At 44.2% G+C, this 20,744-nt stretch overlaps 1 protein-coding gene across 1 annotated transcript in view; it reads left to right on the top strand.

The window, feature by feature from the left end:
• Positions 1-20,744, top strand: part of LOC149438241 (gamma-aminobutyric acid receptor subunit alpha-3-like) — a 79,999-nt gene that overhangs the window by 38,726 nt on the left and 20,529 nt on the right. Inside the window, exons 3-7 of the mRNA XM_089660096.1 lie at positions 4,531-4,638; positions 7,354-7,475; positions 8,928-8,995; positions 11,503-11,723; positions 15,443-15,525. Coding sequence (XP_089516222.1) covers positions 4,550-4,638; positions 7,354-7,475; positions 8,928-8,995; positions 11,503-11,723; positions 15,443-15,525 — 583 coding nt within the window. The 5' untranslated portion in view covers positions 4,531-4,549. The remainder of the gene's footprint in view (positions 1-4,530; positions 4,639-7,353; positions 7,476-8,927; positions 8,996-11,502; positions 11,724-15,442; positions 15,526-20,744) is intronic.

The raw sequence follows: 20,744 nt of genomic DNA, 5'->3' as shown, positions 1-20,744 counted from the left end.
GACATGAAGTTTGCCAGTACCGTATGCTGAAAAACAGCCCCACATCATGATGTTCCCACCGCCATGCTTCACTGTTGGTATGGTGTTTTGGGGTGATGTGCAGTGCCATTTGACCTCCAAAGAGTTCAGTTTTGGTCTCATCTGACCAGACTATATTCTCCCAGTATTTCATAGGCTTTTCTATATGTTGTGCAGCAAACTTTTAAGAGAGCAACAACATGCTTTTTCTTCAGCAATGGAGTCTTGCGTGGTGCCGTGTATACAGGCCATGGCGGGTGAGTGCATTACTTATTGTTTTCTTTGAAACAATCGTACCTGCTAAGGATGAATGGAAAAATGTACCAAGACATTCTTGATAAAAATCTGCTGCCATCTACCAGGATGATGAAGATGAAACAAGGGCGGACATTTCAGCAAGACAATGATCCCAAACACAAAGCCAAGGAAACTCTCAATTGGTTTCAAGGAAAGAAAATAAATCTGCTAGAATGTCCCAGTCAATCACCTGATGTGAATCCAATAGAAAATCTTTGGAAAGAACTAAAGGTCAGAGTTCATAGAAGAGGCTCACGGAACCTTCAAGATTTGAAGACTGTGTGGAAGAACGGGCCAAAATCACACCTGAGCCATGCATGCCACTCATTTCTTCATACAGGAGGCTTCTTGAAGCTGTCATTACCAACAAAGGATTTTGTACCGAGTATTACATAAATTTCAGTTAGCGTGTTCAATACTGTTTCCCTGCGTCCTTCCATTTTGTTATACATAACTTAATTTGTTTTGGTTTCTTTGTATGTATGGATTGCATGGATTGTTACCGATTTATGGTGAACATTTCATGTCAATAGCATATTTACTGAATTTAAAAATGGGGACGTGTTCAATACTTATTTTACCCGCTGTGTGTGTATATGATATATATATATATATATATATATATATATATATATATATATATACATACTTTATTTAAGTTTATCAGAGTAAAGGAGTGGGGAGTATGTAACACTGCATAGCGTCTAGAATAGTGTACTCTGGAGTATGTCAGTTATAGCACAGTGTGGAGAGAGAACCATAGTTAAAAATTGATACTACCTATTAATATAATAATTCTTCAATGATTTAAAGTAAGGAGTATATAACAGAGCACAGTGTTTAAAGCGTGTGATATAAGGTATGTAACATACTGCAAAGTGTACAGTATAGGGCAGTCTGGAAGATGTCACTTATAGCACAGTGTACTGAGAGCCCCAGCATTAATTAGATTTTACCTATCAATATGATACTGTGGTGGTTAGAAGTAAGGAGTATCTAAGTTAAAGCACGGTGTTGAAAGCAGATTGGTGTAGGGTATATAGGGTAGGGTGAGTAAGAAGTATCTAACGGAAAGCACATACTGCACATGTAGAGAATAGGGCAGTTTGAAATATGCCACTCACAGCACAATGTAGAGAGATCCCCAATGTTAAAAAAAGATCTTACCTAACAATATGATAAAGCTTTGATGCCTAAATGTAATGGAGTATATAACAGAGCACAGTGTTTAGAGCAGAGTGATGTAAGGTATGTAACATACTGCAAAGAATAGGGCAGTCTGGAGGATGGCACTTATAGCACAGTATTCCCAGAGCCCCAGAGTTAAAAAAACAAAACAAAACAAAACATTTTTTCTATCAATGTGACAATACCATGGTGATTAGAAGTAAGGACATACTGCACAGTGTACAGAATAGGGCAATCTGAAGTATGCCACTTACAGCACAATGTAGAGAGAACATATGTAATATGTAGTATATACATTTAGTCAGGTTGAAAAAGATGCAAGTCAATCTAGTTCAACTAATAGAGACGCACGCCAATCTAGCTCAACCAATAGAGACGCAAGCCAATCTAGCTCAACCAATAGAGGCGCAAGCCAATCTAGCTCAACCAATAGAGGCGCAAGCCAATCTAGCTCAACCAATAGAGGCGCAAGCCAATCTAGCTCAACCAGTAGAGACTCAAGCCAATCTAGCTCAACCAATAGAGACGCAAGTCAATCTAGCTCAACCAATAGACACGCAAGTCAATCTAGCTCAACCAATAGACACGCAAGTCAATCTAGCTCAACCAATAGAGACGCAAGCCAATCTAGCTCAACCAATAGACACGCAAGCCAATCTAGCTCAACCAATAGAGACGCAAGCCAATCTAGCTCAACCAATAGAGACGCAAGCCAATCTAGCTCAACCAATAGAGACGCAAGCCAATCTAGCTCAACCAATAGAGACGCAAGCCAATCTAGCTCAACCAATAGAGACGCAAGCCAATCTAGCTCAACCAATAGAGACGCAAGCCAATCTAGCTCAACCAATAGAGACGCAAGCCAATCTAGCTCAACCAATAGAGACGCAAGCCAATCTAGCTCAACCAATAGAGACGCAAGCCAATCTCGCTCAACCAATAGAGACGCAAGCCAATCTAGCTCAACCAATAGAGACGCAAGCCAATCTAGCTCAACCAATAGAGACGCAAGCCAATCTAGCTCAACCAATAGAGACGCAAGCCAATCTAGCTCAACCAATAGAGACGCAAGCCAATCTAGTTCAACCAATAGAGACGCAAGTCAAATCGAGTTCAACCAATAGAGACTCAAGTCAGTCTAGTTCAATCAAAAAGCCAATCTAGTTAACCAATAGAGATGTAAGCCAAACTAGTTCAACCAACAGACACGCAAGTCAATCTAGTTCAACCAATAGAGATGCAAGCCAATCTAATTCAACCAATAGAGATGCAAGTCAGTCTAGTTCAACCAATAGAGACGCAAGCCAATCTAGCTCAACCAATAGAGACGCAAGCCAATCTAGCTCAACCAATAGAGACGCAAGCCAATCTAGCTCAACCAATAGAGACGCAAGCCAATCTAGCTCAACCAATAGAGACGCAAGCCAATCTAGCTCAACCAATAGAGACGCAAGCCAATCTAGCTCAACCAATAGAGACGCAAGCCAATCTAGCTCAACCAATAGAGACGCAAGCCAATCTAGCTCAACCAATAGAGACGCAAGCCAATCTAGCTCAACCAATAGAGACGCAAGCCAATCGAGTTCAACCAATAGAGACTCAAGTCAAATCGAGTTCAACCAATAGAGACTCAAGTCAGTCTAGTTCAATCAAAAAGCCAATCTAGTTAACCAATAGAGATGTAAGCCAAACTAGTTCAACCAACAGACACGCAAGTCAATCTAGTTCAACCAATAGAGATGCAAGTCAATCTAGTTCAACCAATAGAGATGCAAGCCAATCTAATTCAACCAATAGAGATGCAAGTCAGTCTAGTTCAACCAATAGAGACGCAAGCCAATCTAGTTTAATCAATAGTGCAAAAATAAATACAGGAGTAACTCCATTTTTGTTGAAAACAAACTCCCCTCAGGGTGATCTATGTACATTAGGGGGACCTGTCTGGGTGATCTATGCACATTAGGGGGACCCCTCTGGGTGATCTATGCACATTAGGGGGACCCCTCTGGGTGATCGATGCACATTAGGGGGACCCCTCTGGGTGATCGATGCACAATAGGGGGACCCCTCTGGGTGATCGATGCACATTAGGGGGACCCCTCTGGGTGATCTATGCACATTGCAGGGATTTTAACAAATTTTGTTTCAAATTCCTCCCTTTTGCTATTTTGAAGAAATCTCTGTTTCTCTGTGTCCGTGTTCAGATTGAATCTAGCAGGAGGGACTTTATAATTATCAATCAGCTGTGTGTTCTAATGAGGAAAGTGGCAGGGTCTGCATCCCTTTAGACGTGATTTCCTTTTGTGAGTATCAGACCACAAATCACATTTTTGTTGCGGGGGGATGCTTAAAATCCAATTTGTAGCTTATTACACACTTCTGGGAAAATCAGTGAGCCAATCAAACAAGCAGGAAATTACATTTCTGGGGGGGGGGGGGGGCGTCTTGTACGCCATCTGTGTACAGAACACCTCCAGGCAGCCATATTGCATTTTACAGAAAATTGCAGCACCGCAGATTGAAAAGGAAAGTTAATTTTTTAATAACATTCAATTACAAATGACTTGTGTCACAATTGTATATTTACTTTTTTTTTTTTCTTTTGTTTATTAGTTGCTATTTTTTCCCATGAAAGTGGAGTTACCCTTTAAATAATTGCTTTTTTTTTTTTTTTTTTTACACTCTACATGACATTTAACAAAGAGTTAATGATTTGATTCCACTTGATATAGTACTTCCGTACAAAACAAGAAGACACGTCCTAGATTTCCAGCAACACATAGGGGGGTGAGGGATTGACTAAAACGGGAGGGTGCATAATCTGGCGCAGGTCTGTGTAGTAACCAATCAGCTTCCAGGTTTTATTGACAAACCTTCATTGAACAAACTGAAGTGAGAAGCTGATTGGCTGCCCCAGATTTTGCACTCTCCGGTTTTAGTAAATCTCCCCATCTGGATATGTATTATGTATAACTAGCAAATGGTGGATATTCAGTGACAGTGTACTGTGTTTCCTTTCTTCCACAGATCCCGGAGATAGCCCCCAATGGCGCTGGGGCAGGAAGGGACATCGTGGCTGTCTTTGATCTCTTTAGCATTTCTTCTGCAGATGTGTTTTCTGCCACCAGGAAGAGGGTAGGACATGGCATTCATATGGCACTGTTCAACCATATTTTGTTGCAGTTTTCCATGTATAAATTCCTGCCAGTGAAACCCCTTGCTCCTGCAGGGTGACAACACCAATGCCTTGCAGTAAATCAGCTGCAGCGTTGTCACCTTGTTCGGCGCTGTCGCTGCATAGACAACAGAATTACATGCTGCCATGCTTTCCTGATACAAACAGCGCTGTCAACATGGCAATGGTGTCACACTGATTAACCCCTTGCCCTCCAGAGGAATGCCCCCCTTTTCCTGACCAGGCCAATTTTTGTGTTACGGCGCTGAGTTACTTTAACTGACAATTACGCGGTCATGCAACGCTGCACCCAAATGAAATTTACGTCCCCCCCCACAAATGGAGATTTGTTTTCTGTGGTATTTGATCGCTTGTGTGGCTTTTATTTTTTGCGCTATAAACAAAAAAAACAACAATTTTGGGGAAAAAACTGTATTTTTGACTTTTTGCTATTAAGCATGTCCAGTGAAAAAAATTTTAAAAATCAAATTTCGGCATAAATTTAGGCCAAAATGTATTCCGCGACATCTTTTGCAAAAAAAAACCCCAGTACGTGTAAATGAATTGGTTTACGTGAAAGTTACAGCGTCTACAAATGGCAGTATAGATGGGGATTATTTTTTTACTAGTAATGGCGGCGATCAGAGACTTATAGCGGGACTGTGCCGGGTTTCCTGACACTGGGGGGAACTGACTTGGTGTCACTGACATCCCCAGTGACACCAATACAATAATCAGTGCTAATAAAAAGCACTGACAGTGTACTAATGGCACTGGGCAGGAAGGGGTTAACATGTGGGGCGATCAAAGGGTTAATTGTGTGCTGTGCTTTACACTGTAAGCACACTGCTTTGTATGGCTGTGCTATGCAGAGCCATACAAAGCAGTGTGCAGGAGCTGACAGGGGAGAGATCTGTATTGTTTACATACAGGTCTCTCACCTGTCGGAAATCCTTGGAGATCGGCGGGTGCCGGCGGGGAATAACTGGTCAGGAGCCGGTGATTGACAGCCAAGGCCTCGAATGGCGGTGCAGGTAGGGCATGCTCGCACCCCCTACCCGGACCTGACCTCAACCCTACTGAGCACCTCTGGATCAGGTCTTCTCATCCAACATCAGGACCTGACCTCAACCCTACTGAGCACCTCTGGATCAGGCTGGTTACACTAAAATTCAGGAATATAATGGTGCAATATATCTCCAGGGAGTTGGCTGTGAAAAAAGCTTGGATGGAGACTCCTGCTCCAAACCAAGGTCATCCCGAACCTCCCCCAGCTTTTGAATGGACAGTGAAAAGAGAAGCAGCACACAGATGAACTCATCTCTCTGTCGCTCTGCTCTCTCCTCTGATCGGCATGCTCCTTGTCAGCACTTTTGTATGCAGCACAATGGATTGGCTCCTTGTATTGTTTCTACTTCTTAGTCCATGTCAAGTTAAATCCAGGTGCTTACGCTTCTTGCACATTAATGCTTTATTATTGAATACAGAATTACAGTAATTTATCTTTCATTTCTGCCTGGTATTTGGATTTAACATAAGTCCACATTTTTCCAAACAACCCCCTTCAACCCCTTTGCTATGTGCCACAAAATTACAACCCCTTCACCCCCATACCAGGCTTACCTCCTCCAATAGCTGCAGCCCCCTGCTCTGTCTGTAGGGTTGATCCTAGCCTGGTGTACCAAACCTGTCCCTGGTGGCTCTCCCTACATTCTAATGCCTTCCTGGTAGGGATGGTGCTGGTCTAGCCAGGGTTCAGGCTGAACGAAGCCCCCAATGTATGTGCCCCTGGAGTGGCAGTCCAATGGTGCCATAAATTCTCTCTGTGAGGAGCTCACTATACCATTTTACACCATTGCATGCTTTTTTTCACACCTGCATCTTGGGGTGGGCCTTTTAGCTAGGACCAGAAGAATTTTTATATCTGGCCAAGGGCCCGCCAATGCATTATACACGGCACCTGAAGCATTTATTCCCTTCCCTATTATTATTTGTATGTGTTTGTCTTTTTTCGCACATCTGCTCACCACAACTAGTAGGGTGTCGTTCCTCGGACTTGCCCAGAGGGCCGGTGGCCTTTTGGTCAGGTTCTCTCCCTCCCATGGGGTATCCCTTCAAAGGAGCCCCACCTAGTACTTGGGTAGGCCTTGCTTCAGCAAGCCTCCCAAAGACAGGCGTCCATCTGGTTTTGGCTGGGTGGACCACAAGTATTTCCAGTCCCTGTCAGGAGCCTTGCTTACCAGAGGATCAGGGCCAGGGACTTTTATCTCAAGGGGAGAGCTACGTGTACATACTGCGCACTTTTCTTTGCACCTGGTGTTAGGTTTCGAGTGTGCTCACTGCGCAACGGAGCTTCGACATCTCTGTCTGTAGCTCAATGGGTAAATATCAAGTGCCAGATTGCTCCGGCGGTATGGATATGTACCATTCACATCTATGGGACAATATAGCTCAGACACGGGTAGCCCAGCCCTAGATTTTAACCGGGCGGCCTGCAGACAGGAAAAGAAGCTGCAGATGTTGGACATGGTAGCTAGGAACTGAGGGTTGGGGGGGGGGGCACATGAATGAGGGGCTTGGAACAGGAAGTTGTTTGGAAAAACATGGACCAGTACTTTATGCACATCATTAATTAAACCAGGAAAATGATAATCCTGTGTTTTTTTACTTTACAGGTTGTCTCCCAAACATGCGCCTGAAGTCCTTGATGACAGCAAGGACAATATCACCCTATTCACAAGGATCCTGGACAGACTTCTGGATGGATATGACAACAGGCTAAGACCAGGCCTGGGGGGTAAGGAAGTGAGAATTCCTATTCGTGGTGCTTCAGTAAACTGTGATGGGCTGATTAATATGCAAGGGCTCTGGAACCATGGAAAAGATATACATTTATTTATTAAAATAATATAAATAAAATAATATTAGAATAAAATCTAATAATTTGTCAAAATAAAAATCATAATGTGTCAGGAAAAAAAAAAATATAATAATAATAAAAAATTTGAATATTGGAACCAAAATGCAAAATTTAACTAAATACAAAAATTGTTGGGGACTTAAAAGCCGGCTATACATGGATCGAAATTAATTTGGTTTAGCAGGGACGGGATGAATTTTGATCCATGTATGGGCGCCCTTGTTGTACATAAGTCAAGCTATTGGTGTGGGGGGGGCTGGTTATGTTTAACTGTTTAATTTGTATTCGTGGGGCTTCAGTAAACTGTGATGAGCTGATTGATATGCAAGGGCTCTGGAACCATGAAAAAGATATACATTTATTTATTAAAATAATATAAATAAAATATGAGAATAAAATCTAATAATTTGTCAGAAAAAAAAAATATTAATAGTTGTACATCGAATATGTATGGACCTCAAAAAATAAAATAAATTTGAATATTGGCACCAACATCCAATCTATAACTAAATACAAAAACGTGCAAATTGTTGGGGACTTAAAAGCCATGGATCGAAATTCGTCCGGTTTAGCAGGGACAGGCTAAATGTTGATCCATGTATGGGCGCCCTGGTTGTACAAAATTCAGTCTGTTGGTTGGGGGGGAGGGGTTGGGGCTGGTTATGTTTAACTGTATTGGGTTGATTTACTGAAGCTTGAGAGTGCAAAATCTGGTGCAGCTCTGCATAGGAACCAATCAGCTTCCAGGTTATTTTGTCAAAGCTTAACTGAACAAGCTGAAGTTAGAAGCTGATTGGCTGCCTGCCATGCACAGCTGCAATAAATTTTGCACTCTCCAGTTTTAGTAAATCAACCCCTACGTGTTTGATTTTTGACGGTCCTGCGTGACCAAATCTGGGAACAGCTATGGCCCTTTTTAGCATTTTGTTTCTGTATTTTTTGCATTTACCTAGTAAAAGTTCAGTAAACATAATTTAAAAAAAAATACAAATTCCAGGTATGGCATTCAGCTTGGACCAATGTAACTATGTGTATATCATTCATGTGGAAGGCCTGCTTGAAATCACTGTACCAGGCACCGAGGTTGGCCACTTGACATGGGTGCCATTCAGAGAATGCTCTGCATTTTCTGAATTAATGCAAAGAGTTCTCTGACTGGTTGAGGTGGAGAGCATGATGTCACTGCTCCACTTCATCCAATCAGAGAATGTTTTGCGTTGAAAAACCTTTGAAAAACATTGCACGCATTTTCGTTTGTGATATACTTTTATATAAAAATTTGGTACAAGCTTTTGTTTGTATAAACGCAACGACTTCTTAATCTTTTAGAATCAGTGACAGAAGTTAAGACTGAAATATACGTCACCAGTTTTGGCCCCGTGTCAGACACAGACATGGTAAGTGAAATATAGATATCGGAAGATGTAAACTTTTCGTAAACGTGAACATTTACGCAGCGCTTTACATATTGTACATTCATATCAGCCCCTGCCCTTTGGGAGCTTACAGTCCGAGGTCTCTGACCTCACATGCATACATACAGTAGGGCCAATGTAGACAGGATATCTGTCACCTACCAGCATGTCTTTGGAATGTGGGATCAAAACCAGAGAACCTGGAGGAAACCTACAAACTCCATGTGCATCATGGCAGCACAGCGGCTAAACGGTGAGCACTTCCGCCTGGCAGTACTAGGGTCGTTGGTTCAAATCCCAACCACGTTACCACCTGCCTGGAGTTTGCATGTTCTCCCTGTGCCTGCGTGGGTTTCCTCCTGGTACTCCGGCTTCATCCATCACTCCAAAGACATGCTGGTAGGTAAACTGTCTCCTGTGTAAATTGTCCCTAGTATGTGTATGTATGTGTGTATGTATGAATGTGAGGGACCTTAGATTGTACACCCCTTGTGGGTCAGGGACTGATATGAATGTATAATATATATGTAAAGTGCTGCGTAAATTGATGGCGCTATATAAGTACCTGAAATAAATAAAATAATAAACAAATAATCTTGCCCTGAGCAGGATTTGAACCAGGTACTCTAGTGCTGCAAGTCATTATGCTGCCCCATGCTTGTATAGAGGATTACTCTCTTAACCCCTTCCCGCCGATGCCTCCCGGCCCTTTAAGAGATTCAGACGCCGGGAGGCGGGGCGGTTGGGGCGTGGTTTAGGAATCATGTGACCGCCGTGATGACGCGTCACGGCGGTTACATGATCGGGAAAGGTCCCGTTCGAAAGAGCGGACCGGGACCTTTCCGTGAGTACCACACATGTGTGCTGGGAGCGCGCAGGGCGCGCGCTCTCAGCACATATGTATTTAGTTACATGGACGCAAATGTGCGGCCGCTCGGCGTCTAGGCCCAGACGCTGGGCGGCCGCACATTTGTGTGCGGCCGCCGCAAAGGGGTTAAGCAGACAGACTGACATTACAGGGGGTTTGACAAAAAAATGGAAAAGCTACATGATTTGCAAGTGTGAAAATGGGGACGTTTCAGAGTGAAAGCAGAAGTGACGTAACATTTTTTGCTTCCGCTGTGTGATGAGACACCCAACTAACAGGTGGGAAGCCTCGCTTTCGTCATTCACTGTGTGCACTGCTAGTAATACGGAGTCATGTCAGAGCTTACTGAGCTTCAAAGAGGGTAGATTGTTGGTGCCGCTGGTGCCTCTGTGACCAATTTGTTTGCTGTGTGGCGAGGTCCAGTATCAAAGGTTATGTAGGCATATGCAGTTTCCGGGAAAACGACGTCTGATAAACATACGCGCAGTTGACCTATCGATCGCGCGTATGCTTATCAGACGCCGTTTCCCCGGAAACTGCATATGCCATCATAACCTTTGATACTGTACCTCGCCACACGGAAAATAAATTGGTCACAGAGGCACCAGGTCTCTTTTGGTCAGTTGACCCTAGTCAACTGACCGAAAGAGACGATTGCGCAGGATTGTGACCCGGAATAAGAAAACAACTGCTGCAAAAGTGACTGCAGAGCTCAATCTCAGTCTTCAGGGGACTCAGTCTTCATGGGACTGAGATTGAGCTCTGCAGTCACTTTTGCAGCAGTCGTTTTCTTATTCCGGGTCACAATTCTGCACAATGTCCTATTTGTCTCTTTCGGTCAGTAGACCATGTTGACCGCGCCGATGCTTATCAGACGGTGTTTTCCCGGAAACTGCATATGCCATCATACCCTTTCATACTCCACCTCGCGACATGGCAAATAAATTGGCAACTTCAGTCACAAAAGCTCTAGCTAAGCGGCACCAACAATTTTCCCTCTTTGAAGCTCATTCAACTCTGACAGGACGCCGTATTACTAGCAGCACGTGAATGAGGAAAGCGAGGCTAGCTAGGTGTCTCATCACACAGCGGAAGCAAATGAATGCTACATCACTTCCACTTTCAATGCGAAACATGTTGTCGCTTTCATATCAATTTTTCAATTTTTTTTGTCTAACCCCTGTATGTGGAGCCTGTCCTGTCCCTGATCACGGTAGACAAATTATTAAACAGATGGTCAGATCTTGCATGTGTATTGAGGGGCATCGGCTACAAAGAATTACATCATTGAAAATGGTCTTTCGAAACATGTACTGGTTAAGATCATCTGACACAGCCAACATGATCTAGGGGGAAAGGCCCCCTTCTTCGGGGCTTGAGCAATGGATCTTTGCTTCACCATGAAGACCTAAATTATACCTTGATAGAGACTAGCATCTCCTAACGACATTGAGAACGACCAGCTCAGTCCTTTGTACTTGGCACTTCTCAATACCCAAAAAATGGAAATAATGTATACAATATAGGTGGTGTAGTACAAATTTTAGAACTGATATTCAATTTTGTACATTTAGGTGCTTATATTCTTGTACTGACGTCTTTTGATGGCTCTCTCTTTTAGGAGTACACTATAGATGTCTTCTTTCGGCAGAGCTGGCTGGATGAGCGATTAAAATTTGACGGGCCTATAAAAACTCTGCCTCTGAATAACCTGTTGGCCAGCAAGATCTGGACCCCAGACACCTTCTTCCACAATGGAAAGAAATCAGTTGCTCATAACATGACAACACCCAACAAACTGCTGAGACTCACTTATAATGGAACTCTACTGTACACTATGAGGTGACTTGTCCTTGGTTGAGGTTATTGTAATACTGTCCATAGTAGTGTCATGTGACTGGGCTCTCCTCCTATCATGAAGGGTTGACTGTAGCATTATGCAGAGGGAGCTCTGTAGGACACTGCAGGCTCCACACCATGACCTGAGGAGTCGGGATAGTGGGGTTATAAATGGATCCTCTTAGTTTCTCTCTGAGAAACCATTAAAGGCCATCTAAACCTTGATTGTATTATGACGACCATCACCTATGTGCTTGATTTTGCTGTGTAGGAACTGAAAATGGCTGACACCAAGTCTGTTTATGGTACTTATGCTGTGTAGCCATTCTGTTCAGCCTTGTGGCGGGGCAACATTTGAACTCTTCAGCCCATTCCTCCCTGGCAATGGTTGGCCCACTAGGCTCACTGAGGGGCTATGGACTCAGGATCCTTCCCTGGGCACTATTACAGAAGTATCCACCAGAAGGCCCCCGGTTGGGCCTGAACAGCACCACCCAGTAGCCCTTCCATACCTTCCTCAGACTCCACAGCAATAGACCTCAGCAGCAGCCCTTCCAACACAGGTTTCCTTTGTTCCCTTACAGCTCATTACCACTTTACTGAACCACAGTTGATATACACTCACCGGCCACTTTATTAGGCACACCTGTTCAATTGCTTGGTAACACAAGTTGCTAATCAGCCAATCACATGGCAGCAACTCAATGCATTTAGGCATCTAGATGTAAAGACGACTTGCTGAAGTTCAAACCGAGTATCAGAATGGGAAAGAAAGGGGATTTAAGTGACTTTGAACGTGGCATGGTTGTTGGTCGCAGACTGGCTGGTCTGAGGATTTCAAAAACTGCTGATCTCCTGGGATTTTCACACACAGCCATCTCTGGGGTTTACAGAGAATGGTCCGAAAAAGAGGAAATATCCAGTGAGCGGCAGTTGTGTGGAGGAAAATGCCGTGTTGATGTCAGAGGAGAATGGGCAGACTGGTTGGAGATGATAGAAAGGCAGCAGTAACTCATGTCAATATGGACCAAAATCTCTGATGAATGTTTCCAACTCCTTGTTGACTCTATGCCATGAAGAATGAAGGCTGTTCTGAAGGTAAAAGGGGGTCCAACCTGGTACTAGCATGGTGGACCTAATAAAGTGGCCGGTGAGTGTACATATTTACATGCTACAGTCATCCCAAATGGTGACGGTGTAAACCTTCAGTTAGAAACCAGTAACAACAGAGCAGAGAGCTGAGTTGAGGAGCATCCCATAGGGGATGTTGTCGGAGTCCTTCATCCCATATCTAATGGCTGTGAGTAACCCCATTACTCCCACATCTCTGAGAAGGAGAAGCTCTGAGAAGCTACAGTAGATCCTTTGATTTCATCTTTGCTGTATGGGTCCTTGTACTGCTTCCTATGACCAATTTACGGTCAGGGGGAGTCTTGCTGGACTATTTATACAGAATCCTCTAACCCAAGATGCACCTCATTGGCAGTGGAGGGGCTGGCTCACTATGATACACTCCACTCACTACTTTGGGGCTACCTTGGCACCTACATTGGCTACTCTCCCTTCAGGATTCCCAACCTTAAAAGATAAGTTCACCTTTTGACAAAATTAATAAATGCACATTTTTATGCAGGTAAATATGCATTTATTATTTTTGGTTGCAGGAGCCTGGAAAGCATTGCACCAGCAAGGGGGCACTTTTTATTTGTGGAGGAAAAGAAATTTAACCTCCAAACACGGAAAGGTTTCTTTACAGTGAGAGCTGTGAAAATGTGGAATAGACTCCCTCAAGAGTTGGTTGTGACCAGCTCAGTGGATTGCTGTAGGAAAGTCCTGGATTCTTTCTTAGATGCACAGAATATAACTGGATATAACATTTTTTATTATTATACAGTATTTATATAGCGCCAACAGTTTTCTCAGTGCTGTACATTAGCGTGGGGGACAGAACATGTGACAATACAATAAACGAGGGGTTCGAGGGCCCTGCTCTTTCAAGCTTACAGTCTAGGAGGGAGGGGATAGTGGTACAGGAGGAAGTGGCTGTGGGGGATGGAGTGTTAGGAGGAGTGGAGGAGATCGGTTGTTAGATGACGGTGGGGTAGGCTTCCCTGAAGAGATGGGTTTTCAGGGTGCGCCTGAAGGTGAGGAGGGTAGGTGACAGTCTGATGGATTGGGGTAGGGAGTTCCAGAGGATGGGGGAAGTCCTGCAGTCGGGCGTGGGAGGAGGAGACCGGGGAGCTGGAGAGTAGGAGGTCCTGTGAGGAGCCAAGGGCTTGGGTAGGGTGGTGTTTGGGTATCAGGTCAGTTAAGTAGTTTGGGGCAGTATTGTGTTTGGCTTTGTAGGTCAGAGTAAGGGCTCGTTCACACTTGGCTGTTTTGCCAACGCTTGCCAAACGCCCCTATAGCGTTTGGCAAGCGTTGGTCCGGCGTTTGCGGAGCGTTTTTTAACGCTCGGCAAACGCTCCGCAAACGCCGCATGCCCGGTTTAGCGGCGGTTGCTAGGCGTTTGCCGAGCGTTAATAACGCCCTACAAACGCCTATAATGCAGTTTGAGTGGTGTTACCACTCCGCAACCGCGTCGCAACCGCACCATAGACGAGAATAGGAGGCTTCAATGCCTCCTGACTCGACCAGAGGCGTCCGTTTTGCCGCGATGCAAACGCTCCCGTTAGAACAGCACCATGTCCTGTAATGTGCAGAATTGGCAGAGGCGTTTGGGAAGCGGTAAAAACGCTTCCCAAACGCCTCTCTGCCGCCTGCACACAGCGCTAGTGTGAACGTAGCCTTAGTAATTTGAATTTAATGCGTTGGGCGATCGGGAGCCAGTGAAGGGATTGGCAGAGGGGGGTGGCAGATGTGGAGCGGTTGGTGAGGTGGATGAGTCTGGCCGCTGAGTTCAGGATAGACTGGAGTGGGGATAGCATTTGTTGGGGTAGGCCAGTGAGAAGGGAGTTGCAGTAGTCCAGGCGTGAGATAATGAGGGAGTGTATGAGTTGTTTAGTACATTTATAGGTAAAGTTGATCCAGGGAATATCAGATTGCCTCTCGGGGGATCAGGAAGGAATTTTTTTCCCTGCAGGAGCAAATTGGATCGTGCTTTGATGTTTTTTTTTTGCCTTCCTCTGGATCAACTGTGGGTGTAGGATTATAACTTTTTTTTTTTTTAATGGATGAACTGGATGGAGTTTTGTCTTTTTTTCAGGCAGACTAACTATGTAGCTGATGCCATGCAGGCCTTGTGCAGTCCTCTCAGTACATCTGCCTGCCTGCACATCCTGTATGAGGAAGCCAATGCAATCGATACAGCACCATGGTATTTCATTGAGAACTACAAGCCGACAGCCACTAAGGCTGCTGGGAGTCGGGACTTGTAGTTTTCTCATTTACAGAGGACTGTGAATGAGTGACGTTGAAGCACAGCCGCTTTTTTTTTTTTTTTTTTAATTTTGACAGGTAGGGCCACTCCTTTCATAACATGTTACATGTAACACCCTGAATATGAAAGGTGAACTTATCCTTTGACTATGGAGAAATCTAGTGGCCAATTTGGGGCACTGCACCGGGCACCTTCATGCCCCTACCCTACACTTACACTGCTGGTGCTAAAAAACAAAAAGTATATGTATTGATCTATTATTGATTATGGATTTGCAATAATAAGTGTCTTTTCTATCTGCCCAAAGTTATAGTATTCATTTTGTTTTTTTACTTTTGTCCAGGCTTACAATTCATGCTGAATGCACAATGCACCTAGAAGATTTCCCTATGGATGTTCATGCCTGCCCACTGAAATTTGGAAGCTGTAAGTATCTGCAGATGCATGAAACATTTCTCATAGTCTCTTGTTCACTCAATTTTTTTTTTTATTTCAATTGAGCGGTCTGCACCGAGGCAGCAAAAAAAGTCAAAGAACTCTCATAATAATTTATAAACAAAATACTGGTCCAGAAAAACATTGTCACCTCCTCACTGCCTGTTTGACCCCTAAAAGCCCGCGCCACTGTGCCACCATCATGTGCATTGCATGTAGTTGTGGGACGGTTGTGGCATGGCCCCATTCACTTGAATGGGTTGCGTTCAGTGGTACTGCCCACCGAATCTGCTGGGGGTTTACTCATTGTGGCCGCAATGCTTTACTTGTGCACACCCCCCACTGGCTGCCTTTGCAGCTTAAGTAGGAGCAATTGGCAGGAGACAGTAAAAATGTGGCTCGACTGATTGATGACGCATGTGTGGGTAGAGCAGGCAGCACTGGTACACAAGTAACTAGGGCAGTGCAACCCTCTAAATCAGAGATCTCCAAACTTTATAAACAAAAGGCCAATTTACTGTCCTTCAAACTTTTGGGGGGCCAGACTGTGGCCAGTGGGAGAAGAAAATGTCCTGGCATCAGTGGGAGTAAAGAATGCCCCATTGTTGGTATTAGAGGGAGGAATAGTGCCCCATCATTAGTGTCATTGGAAGTAATAGTGCCCCATCATTGGTGTCATTGGAAAGAATAGTGCCCCATCATTGGTGTCATTGGAAGGAATAGTGCCCCATCATTGGTGTCAGTGGGAAGGAATAGTGCCCCATCATTGGTGTCATTGGAAGGAATAGTGCCCCATCATTTGTGTCAGTTGTAGGAATAGCATCCCATTGTTGGTGTTAGTGGGAGGAATCGTACCCAATCATTGGTGCAAATGGGAGTAATTTTGCAGCATCGTTGGTGTCAATGGGAGGAATAATGCCTCATCATTGATATCAATGGGAGGAATAATGCCCCATCGTTGGTGTCAATGGGAGGAGTAGTACCCCATTGTTGGTGTCAATAGGCGGAATAATGCCCCATCATTCGTGTCAATGGGAGGAATAATGCCCCATCATTGGTGTCAATGGAAGGAATAGTGCCCCATCGTTGGTGTCAATGGAAGGAATAATGCCTCATCGTTGGTGTCAATGGAAGGAATAATGCCCCATCGTTGGTGTCAATGGAAGGAATAATGCCCCATCGTTGGTGTCAATGGGATAAATAATGCCCCTTTGTTGGTGTAAATGGGAGTAATAATGCCTCATCGTTGGTGTCAATGGGAGGAATAATGCCCCATTGTTGGTATTAGTGGGAGGGATAGTGCCCCATCATTGGTGTCAATGGGCGTAATAATGCCCCTTCGTTGATGTCAATGGGAGGAACAATGCCCCATCGTTGGTGTCAATGGAAGGAATAGTGCCGCATCATTGGTGTCAGTGGGAAGAGTAGTGCCCCATCATTGATATCAATGGGAGGAATAGTGCCCCATCATTGGTATCAGTGGGAGGAATAGTGCCCCATCGTTGGTGTCAATGGAAGGAATAGTGCCGCATCATTGGTGTCAGTGGGAAGAGTAGTGCCCCATCATTGATATCAATGGGAGGAATAATGCCCCATCGTTGGTGTAAATGGGAGGAGTAGTGCCCCATCGTTGGTGTCAATAGGAGGAATAATGCCCCATCATTGATATCAATGGGAAGAATAATGTCCCATCGTTGAAATGTAAGGACTTCCTGCGCTAGGAATGGGGCCCTATTCACCAAGCTGCTGACACAACACTCCTTACCAACTAAAGTGAATAAATGAATATATATATAAAGTGCAGCGCTATCTCTAAATGTACTAAATAATTTATAAATATAAAGTGCAACACTAATTATACAATTGCTCCAAATAATACCACAAGGTACTAAATTAATGTGCAAAATAGTGCATACAAAAAAGTGCAAACCGTGTATTATAATTCATACAAATAAAGTGCAAATTAGTGCTAATATTAATCACTCCAACCATCTGTTGATACATAAATCCACAGAAAATAAATACAGTGTCCAAATGCAGCAAAAGACTATTTTTCTTTTTCAATCTTCATGCATGTGTCACACGTGACCACACTGTGTAACTCCAAACTTTAGCCGTGATGGCCTCTCACCTCCTTACCCCGACCCCACAGGGTCAGCTTGCTTTAAAACAGGACACCTCTTTGATAGCTCACCAGGTCCTCGCCTCTAATACTCTATCAGCAGTCAGCTCCTCGGTTCATAAATAAACAAGAGAGACTAACATAGTGTAACCTGTTTATTTACTGATGAAAGTATGAAAAAAGATTGCCCACTCACATTTATATTCGTCTTCTCACAGGCCTTCAATACCCCATGCTATAAATCTCCTGCATGGGTATTTTGATACAGGGATTTCAAATATGGCAGGGATACAGGGATTTCAAATTCCTCAGGGTTGAACCCTGAGGAAGTCACGTGTTACCGTGACGCAACGCGTCGGTACGCGAGGAGGATTCTGGGAGCGCGGTGACGTCATTTCCGGCGTGGCGGCCATATTTGAAATCCCTGTATCAAAATACCCATGCAGGAGATTTATAGCATGGGGTATTGAAGGCCTGTGAGAAGACGAATATAAATGTGAGTGGGCAATCTTTTTTCATACTTTCATCAGTAAATAAACAGGTTACACTATGTTAGTCTCTCTTGTTTATTTATGAACCGAGGAGCTGACTGCTGATAGAGTATTAGAGGCGAGGACCCGGTGAGCTATCAAAGAGGTGTCCTGTTTTAAAGCAAGCTGACCCTGTGGGGTCGGGGTAAGGAGGTGAGAGGCCATCACTGCTAAAGTTTGGAGTTACACAGTGTGGTCACGTGTGACACATGCATGAAGATTGAAAAAGAAAAATAGTCTTTTGCTGCATTTGGACACTATATTTATTTTCTGTGGATTTATGTATCAACAGATGGTTGGAGTGATTAATGTCCCATCGTTGGTGTCAATGAAAGTAATAATGCCCCATCGTTGGTGTCAATGGGAGAAATAATGCCCCCTCGTTGGTGTCAATGGGAGGAATAATGCCCCATCGTAGGTGTCAATGGGAAGAATAATGCCCCATCGTTGGTATTAGTGAGAGGGATAGTGCCCCATCATTGTTGTCAATGGGAGGAATAATGCCCCTTCGTTGGTGTCTATGGGAAGAATAATGCCCCATCGTTGGTGTCAATGGGAGGAATAGTGCCCCATCATTGGTATCAGTGGGAGGAATAGTGCCCCATCATTGGTGTCAGTGGGAGGAATAGTGCCCCATCATTGGTGTCAGTGGGAGGAATAGTGCCCCATCATTGGTGTCAGTGGGAGGAATAGTGCCCCATCATTGGTGTCAGTGGGAGAAATAGTGCCCCATCATTGGTATCAGTGGGAGGAATAGTGCCCCATCATTGGTGTCAGTGGGAGGAATAGTGCCCCATCATTGGTGTCAGTGGGAGGAATAGTGCCCCATCATTGGTGTCAGTGGAAGGAATAGTGCCCCATCATTGGTATCAGTGGGAGAAATAGTGCCCCATCATTGGTATCAGTGGGAGGAATAGTGCCCCATCATTGGTATCAGTGGGAGGAATAGTGCCCCATCATTGGTGTCAGTGGGAGGAATAGTGCCCCATCATTGGTGTCAGTGGGAGGAATAGTGCCCCATCATTGGTGTCAGTGGGAGGAATAGTGCCCCATCATTGGTATCAATAGGAGGAATAGTGTCCCATCATTGGTATCAGTGGGAGGAATAGTGCCCCATCTTTGGTGTCAGTGGGAGGAATAGTGCCCCATCATTGGTATCAATAGGAGGAATAGTGCCCCATCATTGGTATCAATAGGAGGAATAGTGTCCTTTTGTCAGTGTCAGTGGCAGGAACTATGCCCCACTGTTGCTGACAGTGGGGGGAATAATGCCCCAAGGGCCACATAAAAGCAAGAAAAGGGCCACATCCGGCCCCTGGGCCACAGTTTGGAGACCACTGCTTTAAATTAATAACTATTAAAAAACAAAAATAATGCAGTGAAAAAAAAACATATATCCCAAACTTAAAGTCCATAAACAATCCCCTCCGTGACGTGTATCACTTCTGTGAATATCTTCTCCTATGACAATATTCAATGTTCCGCCACCACACCAGGTGAAAAACCTGCTCACCTCAAGGAAAATATTCACAGTGACATATCTTCTATTTATCTCCTGTCGCCTTCCACTTACTCTGACATCAGGCCAAAAATGATCTCAAGCAACAGAAAGATCAAAACGTAGTGCTCTCTATATAACAGCACTTTATTGCGTCCCCAACTAAAATTGCACTTACAGGTATAAAAACATAAAAAGTGTGTCCACAACCAGCTCACCACTCCGCTAGCAAGAATGTGGCGGCGTGGTACCACAATGCCGGCTCCTCCTTCCTAGACGCGTTGCGTCCCCTTCTCAGGGCTTCCTCAGTAGGTGAACCTCAGTGGATGTGGACACATTTTATGCTTTTTATGTTCTTAAGTGCAATTTTAGTGGGAGATAGAATAGTGAGAGCACTGTTTCGGTCTTTCTGTTGCATGAGATCATTTTTGACCTGATGTAAGTGGAAGGCCAGAGGAGATAAGTAGAAGATATGTCACTGTGATGGAGGAGTTGGAAACTGCCTAGATGAGCGCATAATATTTTTCCTTGAGGTGAGCCGGTTTTTCACCGGGTTTGGTGGCGGAACACTGAATATTATCATAGAAGATATTCATGGAAGTGATACCCGTCACGGAGGGGATCTTTTATGGACTTTCAAGTTTGGGGGTCACTTATATGTTTCTTCACAAAAGTATTTTTGTTTTTTTTTAATACTTATTCATTTAGAGAGTTGCACTGCACTAGTTACTTGTGTATGTCTTGAGATAGTGAGGTGTGATCCACTGTTTGTGTTCAGCAAGCAACAAGAGGTATCTCATATGTATTCATAGATTTAGGTTTTACTTGTTGGTTTACTTAGTTGGTTACTCTACAGTGTGTGCCTGTCTGGGCTATAAGATTTTTATTCTTTTTTACAGGCAGTGGAGCTGACACCTGCGTACATTGTGACAGCGCTTGTCTTGGGAAAGACTGGTGCTCTAGACAAGCGCTGTCAGTCATAACTAAGTAATTGTCTCCGTGGTATATGTGTGGTTGGACAAAGGTGGGGAGAAGGGGAACTGGGCCACCCAGGAAAAAG

The sequence above is a fragment of the Staurois parvus genome, unplaced genomic scaffold (assembly GCF_062004578.1).
Source record: "Staurois parvus isolate SC_StPar_1 unplaced genomic scaffold, SC_StPar_1.0 ptg001201l, whole genome shotgun sequence".
Lineage (NCBI taxonomy): Eukaryota > Metazoa > Chordata > Amphibia > Anura > Ranidae > Staurois > Staurois parvus.
This window is presented reverse-complemented; position numbering and strand designations above follow the sequence as displayed.